This window comes from Cetorhinus maximus, chromosome 12 (genome assembly GCF_964194155.1).
Source record: "Cetorhinus maximus chromosome 12, sCetMax3.hap1.1, whole genome shotgun sequence".
NCBI lineage: Eukaryota > Metazoa > Chordata > Chondrichthyes > Lamniformes > Cetorhinidae > Cetorhinus > Cetorhinus maximus.
This window is the reverse complement of record NC_135890.1, coordinates 61,889,083-61,902,433: the sequence shown is the minus strand read 5'-3', so window position 1 is coordinate 61,902,433 and position 13,351 is coordinate 61,889,083. Positions and strand designations below refer to the sequence as shown.

The following is a 13,351-nucleotide window of genomic DNA, read 5'->3' as shown; positions in this document are numbered from 1 at the left end:
GTGGCAGCTGGGTGATGTGGTAGGGGGGTGAGGTGGCAGGTGGGTGGGCTGGTAGGTGGGTGAGTTGGCAGGTGGGTGAGGTGGTAGGTGCTTGGGGTGGAAGTTTGGTGAGGTGGTAGGTGGGTGGGGTGGTAGCTGGGTGAGGTGGTAGGTGGGTGAGGTAGTAGGTGGGTGGGGTGGTAGGTGGGTGAGGTGGTAGGTGATTGAGGTGGTAGGTTGGTGGGGTGGTAGATGGGTGAGGTGGTAGGTGGTTGAGGTGGCAGGTGGGTGAGGTGGTAGGTGGTTGAGGTGGTAGGTGGGTGGGGTGGTAGGTGGGTGAGGTGGTAGGTGGGTGGAGTGGTAGGTGGGTGAAGTGGAAGGTAGGTGAGGTGGTAGGTGGGTGAGGTGGTAGGTGGGTGATGTGGCAGGTAGGTGAGGTGGTAGGTAGGTGATGTGGCAGGTAGGTGTGGTGGTAGGTGGGTGAGGTGGTAGGTGGGTGAGGTGGTAGGTGGTTGAGGTGGTAGGTGGGTGAGGTGGTAGGTGGTTGAGGTTGTAGGTGGGTGGGGTGGTAGATGGGTGGGGTGGCAGGTGGGTGAGGTGGGTGGGGTGGCAGGTTGGTGGGGTCACAGGTGGGTGGGGTGGCAGGTGGGTGAGGTGGTAGGTGGGTGACGTGGTAGGAGGATGAGCTGGCAGCTGGGTGATGTGGTAGGGGGGTGAGTTGTCAGGTGGGTGTGGTTGTAGGTGGGTGAGGTGGTAGGTGGGTGAGGTGGCTGGTGGGTGAGGTGGTAAGCGGGTGGGGTGGTAGGTGGGTGGGATGGTAGGTGGGTGAGGTGGTAGACGGGTGAGGTGGTAGGTGGGTGGGGTGGTAGACGGGTGAGGTGGTAGGTGGGTGGGGTGGTAGGTGGTCGGGGTGGTCGACGGGTGAGGTGGTAGACAGGTGAGGTGGTAGGTGGGTGAGGTGGTAGGTGGGTGAGGTGGTAGACGGGTGGGGTGGTAGGTGAGTGGGGTGGTAGGTGGTCGGTGTGGTAGACGGGTGAGGTGGTAGACAGGTGAGGTGGTAGGTGGGTGGGGTGGTGGGCGGGTGAGGTGATAGGTGGGTGGGGTGGCAGTTGGGTGGGGTCGCAGGTGGGTGGGGTGGTGGATGGGTGAGATGGTAGGTGGGTGAGGTGGTAGGTGGGTGGGGTGTACAGGTGGGTGAGGTGGCAGGTGGGTGGTGTGGTAGGTAGGTGAGGTGGTAGATGGGTGAGGTGGTAGATGGGTGACGTGGTAGGAGGATGAGGTGGCAGCTGGATGATGTGGTAGAGGGGTGAGTTGGCAGGCGGGTGAGGTTGTAGGTGGGTGGGCTGGTAGTTGGGTGAGGTGGTAGGTGGGTGGGGTGGTAGGTGGGTGAGGTGGTAGGTGGGTGGAGTGGTAGGTGGGTGATGTGGTAGTTGGGTGGGGTGGTAGGTGGGTGGGGTGGTAGGTGGGTGAGGTGGCAGGTAGGTGAGGTGGTAGGTGGGTGATGTGGTAGTTGGGTGGGGTGGTAGGTGGGTGGGGTGGTAGGTGGGTGACGTGTTAGGTGGGTGGGGTGGTAGGTGGGTGGGGTGGTAGGTGGGTGAGGTGGCAGGTAGGTGAGGTGGTAGATGGGTGATGTGGTAGTTGGGTGGGGTGGTAGGTGGGTGGGGTGGTAGGTGGGTGGGGTGGCAGGTGGGTGAGGTGGCAGGTAGGTGAGGTGGTAGGTGGGTGGGGTGTTAGGTGGGTGGGGTGGTAGGTGGGTGAGGTGGCAGGTAGGTGAGGTTATAGGTAGGTGATGTGGTAGTTGTGTGGGGTGGTAGGTGGGTGGGGTGGTTGGTGGGTGAGGTGGCAGGTTGGTGAGGTGGTAGGAGAGTGATGTGGTAAGTGGGTGGGGTGGTAGGTGGGTGGGGTGGTAGGTGGGTGAGGTGGTAGGTGGGTGGGGTGGTAGGTGGGTGGGGTGGTAGGTGTGTGGGGTGGTAGGTGTGTGGGGTGGTAGGTGGGTGGGGTGGTAGGTGGGTGAGGTGGTAGGTGGGTGGGGTGGTAGGTGGGTGGGGTGGTAGGTGTGTGGGGTGGTAGGTGTGTGGGGTGGTAGGTGGGTGAGGTGGCAGGTGGGTTAGGTGGTCGGTGGATGAGGTGGTAGGTGGTTGAGGTGGTTGGTGGGTGAGGTGGTAGGTGGTTGAGGTGCTAGGTGGGTGGGGTGGTAGGTGGGTGGGGTGGTAGGTGGGTGAGGTGGTAGGTGGTTGAGGTGGTAGGTGGGTGAGGTGGTAGGTGGGTGAGGTGGTAGGTGGGTGGGGTGGTAGGTGGGTGAGGTGGTAGGTGGGTGAGGTGGTAGGTGGGTGGGGTGGTAGGTGGGTGGCGTGGCAGGTGGGTGAGGTGGTAGGTGGTTGGGGTGGTAGGTCGGTGAGATGGCAGGTGGGTGGTGTGGCAGGTGGGTGAGGTGGGAGGTGGGTGACTAGGGATCCTGGCAGCTTATTTGGCCTGAAACCTTCACCTCTCTTTCTCCCAGTGCCAACTGGTACACTTTATCACTCTTTGTGCACTGGCCTCCAGTGTTATGCCAGCTTCTCTGAATCGAGGCAGGATCCCCCACACTGCAAGATGTATCCCCACCCTTGGCCCTGATCCCTCGCCATCACTAGCCTTGTAACTCGTGTGTGCTGGCTTTCCCTGGGTCATGATGATCCTTCTCTTTCTCCACAGCATTCCCGCTTGTGTTAAGGCAAAGATCTGACAGAATATTAGGAAAACTAAGGCCATTGTCTTCACTCATAAGTATAATCCCCATTACTAACTCCACCTCTTTCGCTGACTGAGGCTGAACCAGACTGCTTACAATCCTGCTGTCATATTTGACACTGAGATGAGCTTTTGACATATCCGCACTGTCATTAAGACTGCCAATTTCCACCTCTAACATCGCCAGATTCCACCCAAACTCAGCTTGTCTGCTGCGGAAACCACCTCAATGAGATTTGGGCTTTGACTGAGTTGGCCATTGCTGATGGGGGTGGGGTGAGGAGAATGGAAGTGACAATGAACCTGCCACCACACACTGCCCTCAGCAGCTTTGCTGAATATCGGACATTGAGAATCATTTCACCCCTTAATTTTTGGTGGGCTGCACTAAACAAGAATGACTTGAGTTTGTAAATATCCCATCATATCTTTAGAAACTCAGGAATGCACAGGGTAAATCAATAATCATGGAAAATTCATCAGACAGCCATTCCCATCATCAATAACATGTTCACCATCACCCAGTGGGAAATCCTCAAGGGATCAGTGTGTGGGGGATGGTAGGAATGGCCTCCTTCCCCTCAACCCCGACCCTTCTCTACTGCTCCAGCCCACTCCTCAACCTGCGACCCTCCCCTGATCCCCAAACTATCCCCCTCCTGGGCACATCCCTCTGACCGCTGACCCATTCCTCCAAACCCCCACCCATCGACTCGTTAGTTCCCCTGAGCCCCTCCTCCTGCCCCATTTCACTCACTACCTTGGCCTTGATGCCCTTGAAACATCTGGAAAAGGTAAAACACCTCCAGTACAATCTAATTCTTTTAGTACAGACTGGCAGATTCACTGAATTAATAAATATGTCTCAAATTAAATTTCATGAGCACAATGTGCTGGGCATCATTTTTGATTATGTGGGGAGATGAGATCTGCTTCTTGGATAGTAACAGGCTATTAATCTGCAGATACTGTCAGTCACACTCACTCACTAAATTCAATTTGGGTGAAATCTTTAAAGATCAAAAAAGAACATTGGTGACAAGGATAATAAAGCTGGTTACTTCAGAATAAGATCCTCTCTGAAGCGCAGTACTCATTTTAACTGATATACAGGGGATAGTGTCTGAGAATATTCTATAACTAGCATTCATTGGAGAACTGAAGACAGCATGAGTTATAACTGCGAAACAGCAAAATAGCCCATTTCTACCACATTTCATACTCTGCTAATGCCTCAAGTCTCATTACATGAGGTCCATTGTCATCACCAACTTGGAAACTGAATCGCTTCTCACATCTACCTCTAACTACTAAGCATCAGAATAATCCTGAGAATTAAAATGTTTTGTCGAATGCCCCTGAGGGGTGTCAGTCCTGCTTCCAACCTATAAATGGTCAATGACTGTCGGGTAGCCATTCATCCCCTGGCAGCAGACCCAGGCTCCCTGGGCCATGGGTTCTAATCCCAGCCGGTGAAATTTGAATTCAATGAATAAATCTGGAATATAAAGCTAGTCTCAGAATGGTCTATTCCTGCTCCTAATTCATATGTTTGTATGCATGACCATCATCGATTGTTGTAAAAACTCATCTGGTTCACTAGTGTCCTTTAGGGAAGGAAATCTGCTGTTCTTACCTGATCTGGCCTACACGTGACTCCAGACCAACTCTGAAATGGCTGCTAGCAAGCCACTCAGTTCATGGCCAGTGACACGCACATCCCAGGAAAGAATAAATAAAAATTAAAAGGCCATCACCATGTTTTGGTGATGAAAGCAAAAAACTGCGGATGCTGGAAATCCAAAACAAAAATAAAAATACCTGGAAAAACTCAGCAGGTCTGACAGCATCTGCGGAGAGGAACAGAGTTAACGTTTCGCGTCCGTATGACTCTTCAACAGAACTAAGGAAAAATAGAAAAGAGGTGAAATATAAACTGGTTTAAGAGGGGGGTGGGACAGGTAGAGCTGGATAGAGGGCCAGTGATAGGTGGAGATTGCCAAAAGATGTCATAGACAAAAGAACAAAGAGGTGTTGAAGGTGATGATATTAGCCAAGAAATGTATTAATAGGTGACATTAAGGGTAGAAAGCAGGATGAGCAAGGTACAGATAGCCCTAGTGGGGGTGGGGTGGGGGGAAGGGATCGAAATAGGCTAAAAGATAGAGATAAAACAATGGATGGAAATACATTTAAAAATAATGGAAATAGGTGGGAAAAGAAAAATCTATATAAATTATTGGAAAAAAGGGGGATCGGAAAGGGGGTGGGGATGGAGGGGAGAGTTCATGAACTAAAATTGTTGAATTCAATATTCAGACCGGAAGGCTGTAAAGTGTCTAGTCGGAAGATGGGGTGCTGTTCCTCCAGTTTGCATTGAGCTTCACTGGAACAATGTAGCAGGCCAAGGACGGACATGTGGGCATGAGAGCAGGGTGGAGTGTTGAAATGGCAAGCGACAGGGAGGTCTGGGTAATGCTTGCGGAGAGACCGAAGGTGTTCCTCAAAGCGGTCACCCAGTCTGCGTTTGGTCTCTCCAATGTTGAGGAAACCGCATTGGGAGCAACGAATGCAGTAGACTAAATTGAGGGAGGTGCAAGTGAAATGCTGCTTCACTTGAAAGGAGTGTTTGGGCCCTTGCACGGTGAGGAGAGGGGAAGTAAAGGGGCAGGTGTTGCACCTTCTGCGGTTGCATGGGAAGGTGCCGTGGGAGGGGGTTGAGGTGTAGGGGGTGAGGGAGGAGTGGACCAGGGTGTCCCGGAGGGAACGATCCCTGCGGAATGCTGCCGGGGGGGTGAAGGGAAGATGTGTTTGGTGGTGGCATCATGCTGGAGTTGGCGGAAATGGCGGAGGATGATCCTTTGAATGTGGAGGCTGGTGGGGTGATAAGTGAGGATAAGGGGGACCCTATCATGGTTCTGGGAGGGAGAGGAAAGTATGAGGGCAGATGGGCGGGAGATGGGCCGGACACGGTTGAGGGCCCTGTCAAACACCATGGGTGGAAAACCTCGGTTAAGGAAAAAGGAGGACATGTCAGAGGAACTGTTTTTGAAACTGGTATTTTCAGAACAGATGCGACGGGGGCGAAGGAACTGAGAGAATGGGATGGAGTCCTTACAGGAAGCAGGGTGTGAGGAGCTGTAGTCGAGGTAGCTGTGGGAGTCGGTAGGCTTGTAATGGATATTGGTGGACAGTCTATCATCAGAAATTGAGACAGAGGGGTCAAGGAAGAGAAGAGAAGTGTCAGAGATGGACCATGTGAAAATGATGGAGGGGTGGCAATTGGAAGCAAAATTAATAAATTTTTCCAGGTCCTGACGAGAGCATGAAGCAGCACCGAAGTAATCATCGATGTACCGGAGAAAGAGTTGTGGGAGGGGGCCGGAGTAGTTTGGTGTTTTGGTACTTAGCTTAACGTGTGATGAGGTCAGCAACCAGTGATATATTCTCACTGATGGCATGGAGGGTTAATAACAGCTGTTCCAAGTAATCTAAAATTAAAACCATTGTTACGATCAACCTCTAAGCTAAGCTGTCAAGCCCACTTACATGTTCTACAATAGCTTAGGGGCAGCGGTGAATCTCTGTTTCAGATTTCAGCCCCATAGAGTTACCTTTGTTTTGATGGAAGGTCAAGAATGCCACCGATGGACCACACTATTGAAAAGAAGGCATAAGCTACTAGATGGTTGGTGATTTCTTCCTTTTCTTTCTGTATCGTGGATGAGAAACTCGTTTCATCTATTGCTTTCAAGGCCTGAAAAGTCTCCTCACCCTGGTCAACAAGATCTTCAGTAAAGCTGCAATACAAGAAGGCAGTCAGTGGGATCTTTGCCTGCTAACGTTCGACAGAGCGAGACTATCCATTAGACCTGTTTCATTGCTCAGCAAATCAGATAAGTTTAAATGTGTTCTAGCTGGTGTCTTTGGACCTATGGTTCCCAAAGCTATCTGCCCCTCCACCAAGGACCTTGTGCCACTCCTACAACTTCTCCTCAATCCTGATCTTGGCTCATTTTGTCTGTCAGCCAGGTTCTTCCAATACCAGGAGAAGTAGCTGGGCAGCTAAAGGGGCAGAAGAGTCCTGAAGATCAAATGACCAGCTAACCTTTTATACCTCAGCAAGACCAAGGCCTGTGTATGTAAGTGTGTGGGGGCCAATGGGAGGCCTAAAGTAAGCCTTGCTCCTCCAGAGCATGATCTGTACAGCTGTACAGGGTTTTAGTGAGACCACATCTGGAGTACTGTATCCAGCTTTTGTTTCCTTACTCAAGGAGGGATATACTTGCCTTGGAAACAATTCAGAGAAGGTTCACTCGGCTGATTCCTGAGATGAAGGGGTTGTTATATGAGGGAAGGTTGAGCAGGTTAGGCCTATACTCATTGGGGTTTAGAAGGATCAGAAGTGATTTGATTGAAACATACAAGATCCTGAGAGGACTTGACAGGGTCAATGCTGAAAGGATGTTTCTCCTCATGGAGGAATTTAACACTAGGGGGCACAGTTTCAAAATAAAGGATCTCCCATTTAAGATGGAGATGAGGAGGAATTTTTCTCTCACAGAGTGGAATTCTTTTCCCAGCAAGCATTAGAGGCTGGGTCATTGAATACATTCAAGGCCGAGTTAGACAGGTTTTTGACCTACAAGGGAGTTAATGGTTATGGGGTACAGGAAGGAAAGTGGGGCTAAGGCCACAATCAGATCAGCCATGATCTTATTGAATGGTGGAGCAGACTCGAGGGGCTGAATGGCCTACTCCTGTTCCTACTTCTTTATGATCTTATGATCTTGAGGTTGTCACTGTTGCCAGGTCTGTCCTACTGCCATCTTTAACATGGTGGTAGTGGAAGGAAGTGGCAGAAACTGAGGTGGACAGGAGGGAAATGGACAAGGAATGGATGGCCAACAACAACTGGAGTGGGTGTGATTGGAGGGGTGTCCAGGTTGGGGGCAGGTGGTTAAGTAGGCCACACTGTCAGGTTTATCTCCATTCTCCATTGGCACATTACCTCATCTATGGATGGGACTGTGGGGCAGAATCTAGCCCCTGGTCTCTCTGTCCGCACCTTTATTTCCCCAGATAACCACAAGCTAGACATTGAAACAGCTTACCTGAGTTCAGCCAGCAAGCTCTCGTAGATCTTTAGCATGGAGACAGTCAGGTGCATGGAAGATGACTGCACCACTAGATTACACTTCTTCTGAACAAAATCCAAACATGGGGGTAACAGCCAGTCACACAGCAGCTAGAGAGAAAGCCAACAATTACAGGGATCTCACCATTTACAGTATCTGCTCAGAACATCAGGCTTTAGCTTGGAAGAGTTTCCACTAATCATTCAAACACAGTCAGATGATCATTGAGTAATGAGCCTGGTGTTGTGAGGGGAGCTCGGGAACATACCTGTATAGTCTGCCTCTGCTCTGCTCTCAGCTGCTGAGGTAGTTTTGTAGCTAACCAAGACCGGACCAAAGGTTCCCATCCCAAATTCATTGGCTCCATGTAGATCATCCCACATCTGCTTGAAAGAAAGGGAAATATGTCAAATATTATTTCCAGTGTGATTATTTTGTTGGTGTTCTTAGATGCCCTTTGAAACCTGGACTGAAATCATTGCACTCTGACAATTCTCCACAAGAGAATACCATTCACCAAAGCAGTGCCAGTATTTTCACGCCAAGAAGCTCCCACACTTACTCCACACTTAAATCTTTTAATAATTATCATACGTGGAAAGTATCACCTGCTTGTGTTACCGTCCCCATAGAGATTGATAACTTTTAAAAAGATATTTGAATTCCCAGTGACTGACTCAAAGGCATTGTGTGAAAAGTTTTCAAGTTTTAAGACGTTTACTCTTGCAAACAAACTAAAAGCAACAACAACTAAACATTACTTAGTAAGCAACTAATAATGTAAACTATAGAAACGATAACCCTTATTAATGTCTTAACCCACAAGCATGTATATACTTTACAGCACGCTCGCCACAGGATTACCATCTTTAAAGAATACAGTCCACAGTCACTCCCAGCTTCCAATAGGTTCATGTCCGTCTGTTTTACCAAGTTATAGTGCCAAGTGACTGTTGAAAGGCATTTTCCTCAGTTTTCAGAGAATTCCCGGATTGACCACCAGCAGGAAGGCCCCACTCTGATGAGGGAAAATCTTCCGAGTCTTTAGAGTGCCACGGGATGCATCTCTTCAACGAAAGAATATCCTTTCCTCCGTGTTCTGTCTGGTAGCTCACAGAAAGGCAGCACACTCCTTTCTGCTGAACACACGAGCTGCAGCCGTTTTTCTTTCTGACACACTTCTCTCTCTCTTTCTATGCAAACTCTGAGACAAGGGCCTGAATTTTCATGTAGATAGAGAGACTCTCTGTGTTAGCAAATATGGCTGCAGAGGCCTGGATCTGGAACCCGCCCTGAATCCTGCCATTTTCATGGGGTGGGGGGAGGGGGACGGAATGGGGGCAGGTTCTAAATTGTCCATCTGTGGTTCACAGTCAGTCAGGTTTGGTTTTCATTAGTGGGATGCCTAAAATACAACTTGTGTACTTCAGACCTGGGAGAAGGTCCAAACTTACTAAAGTTCTTTAGAGAGGTAGGGTACCTTTTGTATTTAGTCCTGGGACACTGGGACACATGTGGGAGAGGTCAGGTGCCCTTTGGGAGAAGTCAAGTGCCTTGGGATTTATAAAAGTAGACATGAATGTGCATAGAGTGCATAAATGCATTGGAACTGAAAAGCTCATTGGAACTGTCAAGACTACTGTCAAGGGAACTGTCAAGGGATCGGTGAAAGGGAACTGTCAAGTGTTTCGACTGGGATGGGAGGAGTGCGCAAATTATAAAGCCCCACCATTCTGCAGGCCGTACCATTAATTTAACTGTTTAATTTTCTCACCAAAATGGTCAATTGTGTATATATACCTCTATTACCCAGAAAAGAAACTCTGACCAGGCTTCTTTCAAAATTCAGAATGATTAATTTATTTTAAAATGAAACTTCTTTTTAACAAGTTGCAAGTACAGGTTAACAAACAATTGTAATCAGGAAGTATAACTATCTATCTCTTCCTAAAGAATTCCCCCAGCACATACACAGACACACACAGACAAACAAAGGACAAACAGATAAAGTCTCTCTGCAGAGATGGGCTTTGGAGGGTGGGCGTTGTAAAATAAAGGATAAAATCTGCAGGGCCTTGACACTGTCGACCTGGAGTTCCCTCATGTGAAGAGGGGCCGATGGTCCCAGTGGATGCCTGGAAGTTCTCATCACTGGTCCAGCTTTGCAGGTCCAAATGTAGACTAGTTACACTCAGATGAGGTTCTCTGGCTACAGGTTGATAGCCACACAAAATTTTAGGTAAGGTAGAGAGAGAGCCAATTACGGTAGCCTTCCTTCCTCAGCTTGTTTCCCAACAAGACTGCCTTCAAAACAAGCAGGTTCGCAACTTAAGTTTTTCTCTTCTCACCCATGTGATTTCCTAAAATTTTTCCATTTCTGTTTTCCCATTTCTGATTTCCCATTTCTGTTTTCTTCTCTATCAAATAAAGTGATTGTTGTTCAAAACAAACAACTAGATCATCCTCAAGTACCATGTAGGTCAGGTGATTTCTTAGAAGAGGCCTGCTTGTTGACAGTTCCAAGGTGAATTTATGACCTTTTTATAAAAAATCCCAGGTTAGTATCCAAATATCCAGATCATGCCACGTCCTTCCATTTTATAAAAGAAAAAATCAGTCTTGAGAGATATGATTCTAACACAAGAGATTTAAATCTCCTGCCCTTTAAATATTTGAAAATAACTCTGCGGTGTTAAAAAAATGTGCTTGCCATTTCTTATGCCTGTTGACATAAGCTATTACCACTATGTATGCTATATGACTGATTTCACAGCCTATCATTATCACAGTGGGACGTCTGCCAGTTCACAGTTTGATTGACAGTTCCAAGTGCTTATGAAGTCTTTGAATTGGGACTATGAATGCAAATGCTTGTTTTATAAGGGATTAAAGGAAGTTAAATGTATTTTATGGGTTTTTAACTGTTTTTTTTTAAATAGTGTATCCATCAAGACACATTTAAAAACTTTATTTAATCTCAGTATGGGTCCTGAGGTCTGCACACGGTGAATACTGGGTGAGTTGGCAAGGAGGATGTAAGAGCAAAGGGTGCTGGGTGGGGGGCATGGGTTGGCATAAATTGGCACAAAGTTGGCATAGGGGCCATAAAGGGCTTTGGGGATGAATGGGTGGCATTGGTTTGCATGGAAGATAATGGGGGCCATGGGGGTGGATAGAGGGGCATAGGTTGACATGGAGGGTATGAGGGAGTCATGGGGGTGGGGGCATGAAGTGGCATGAGTTGGCATAGATTGGGCTTGGGGAGTGTGATTGGGATGTCCGGAGTAGTGGCCACGACTCCTATTTTCACCTGCCCTCCATCAACCACCCCACCCCCTCCCCCCGAATAAAAATCCAAACGTCTGGGGCAATTTCTCCTGGTTCGGGTTTGTGGAGCTGGGAATTGTCTCGGCTGCCAACCCAGGAGTGAAAATTCAGGTCAGTAAGTCCATCCACAATTAGTCCAGCTCTCCTTGCCTTTGTTTCAGGGGTGAATATTTTCCAGTGAGTCTCATTCTGGGTCTCCTTGTCTCCATGGTAACCAAGCCACATAGATTTCTTTTTGGGAAGAATTCATAACAAACCTCAAAGTCCCTCTTCATACTTCATTTTACCTTGAATTAAAGAGACAGTCCCAAAACATAATCTTCTTATAACACCTTGCATTCATTACACTTGGGAGGAACAGGTGAACTTGGAGCTCTGGTTTTCACTGTGAGTTTTCTCGCCTCATGCCTGCCTCTCTTGTGCATTAACTGGTTGAAAAGTAACTGCTCTGATTGGTCAACTACTTAATTATCATTTTATCATCATGACGAGTAGGATGGGAGAAAGTGACTGAAAAGACAACATGAAAGAATAGTTAACTAAATGGAACCAAACCAAGGCGGCAAAGGAAAGAAAAGAAAGTGACTGAGGTTGACCTTGGTCCTCCTTCATTCAGACATGTTGCCACTATTATTCACGTGGTTCTTTCTCCGAACTAGAACAGTAAATTGTCAACTTTCTTATCCGAGAAGCTCCAGTTTGACAATCTCCATATTCTTTTGGTGAATAATCCAAATTGAAACTGAGGACCAGTCTTCATTATTTGGCCAACACAAAGAATCTAAAGTTATAACTTTTGCAAGTTTCAATATGTGCTCACAAAGAATGCAATATATGTGTAACCCTAATGTGACTGCCCCAAATCCTCAAGATACCACCTTAGCATCAAGTCTAAATGACACACCAATGACACAACCAGAAGAGGTTGATGAAGGATAATAAGAGTTGTACACAGTTTATTAGGTTGAACTTTACTTTGTGAATCAGGCATTGCCTCTGGTTTTGCAATCAATGGATGGGAGGTTGGAGTAAAGACAAAAAAATTCAGAAGGCCTCCACAAACCCTCTCAGGATAAGGGGTCAGCCATTTTGGACTGACATCAGGAGGAATTTCTTCACTCAGAGGGTGGTGAATCTTTGCAATTCTCTACCCCAGAGGGCTGTGGAAGCTCAATCATTGAGTATGTTCATGACAGAAGTTGATAGATTTCTGGAGACTAATGACATCAAGGGATATGGGGATAGTGTGGGAAAGTGGTGTAGAGGTGGATGATCAGCCGCGGTCTGTTTGAATGGCAGAGCAGGCTTGATGGGCCAAATGGCCTACTCCTGCTCCTATCCTCCTAGGTTCCAAACGCCTGTCCCCACTCCCCTACCCGACACACAAATTGCCACCCAACATCGCTGCTCATTCCCCCAGTTGACACCTGTCCTGTGCCCAACTTCACACTCATCCCCTTACCCAACACCTGCCCTGCCACCCAACATCGCTACCCACCCCCTCACCTGAAACCCACCTTGCCAGCCAACATCACTACCCACCCCCTACCCTGCCACCCAACATCGTTACCCACCTCCTAACCCAACACTCACCCTGCCACCCAACATCGCTACTCATTCCTCCAGCTGATACCTGCCCTGCCGCCCAACATCGTTACCCACTGCCTCACCCAACACTCACCCTGCCGCCCAACATTGCTCCCCTTCTGCCTCACCCAACACACTCCCTGTCACCCAACACTGCTGCCCATCCCTCCAATTGATGCCCAGCCTGCCACCCAAAAATGTTCCGCGTGCCCCACCCAACATCTGACCTCACACACACCACCCTCAACTGCCTCCACTCCAACATGACTTTTAGGACCTCAGGGCACTCTAATGTGCTTTCCAGCCGATGGTGTAATCCTGCACTGTTGCCATAGAAAATGCAGCATCTAATTTGTATGCAACATAATCCCACAGACAGCAGAAAATCTTCTTTTTTATTTATTTATGGGATGTGGGCTTCGCTGGCTGGGACAGCATTTATTGCCCATCCCTAATTGCCCTTGAGAAGGTGGTGGTGAGCTTGAACCGCTGCAGTCCCTGTGATGTAGGTACACCCACGGTGCTGTTGGGGAGGGAGTTCCAGGATTTTGACCCAGTGACAGTGAAGGAATGGTGATATATTTCCAAGT

The 13,351-nt window shown here is 48.5% G+C and overlaps 1 protein-coding gene across 1 annotated transcript in view; it reads right to left on the bottom strand.

The window, feature by feature from the left end:
- LOC144687508 (dynein axonemal heavy chain 3-like) overlaps positions 1–13,351 on the bottom strand; it is a 706,779-nt gene that overhangs the window by 439,068 nt on the left and 254,360 nt on the right. The window contains exons 20-22 of the mRNA XM_078553740.1: positions 8,116–8,230; positions 7,824–7,957; positions 6,324–6,509 (exon numbers count right to left, since the gene is read on the bottom strand). Of these exons, the coding sequence (XP_078409866.1) occupies positions 6,324–6,509; positions 7,824–7,957; positions 8,116–8,230 (435 nt within the window). The remainder of the gene's footprint in view (positions 1–6,323; positions 6,510–7,823; positions 7,958–8,115; positions 8,231–13,351) is intronic.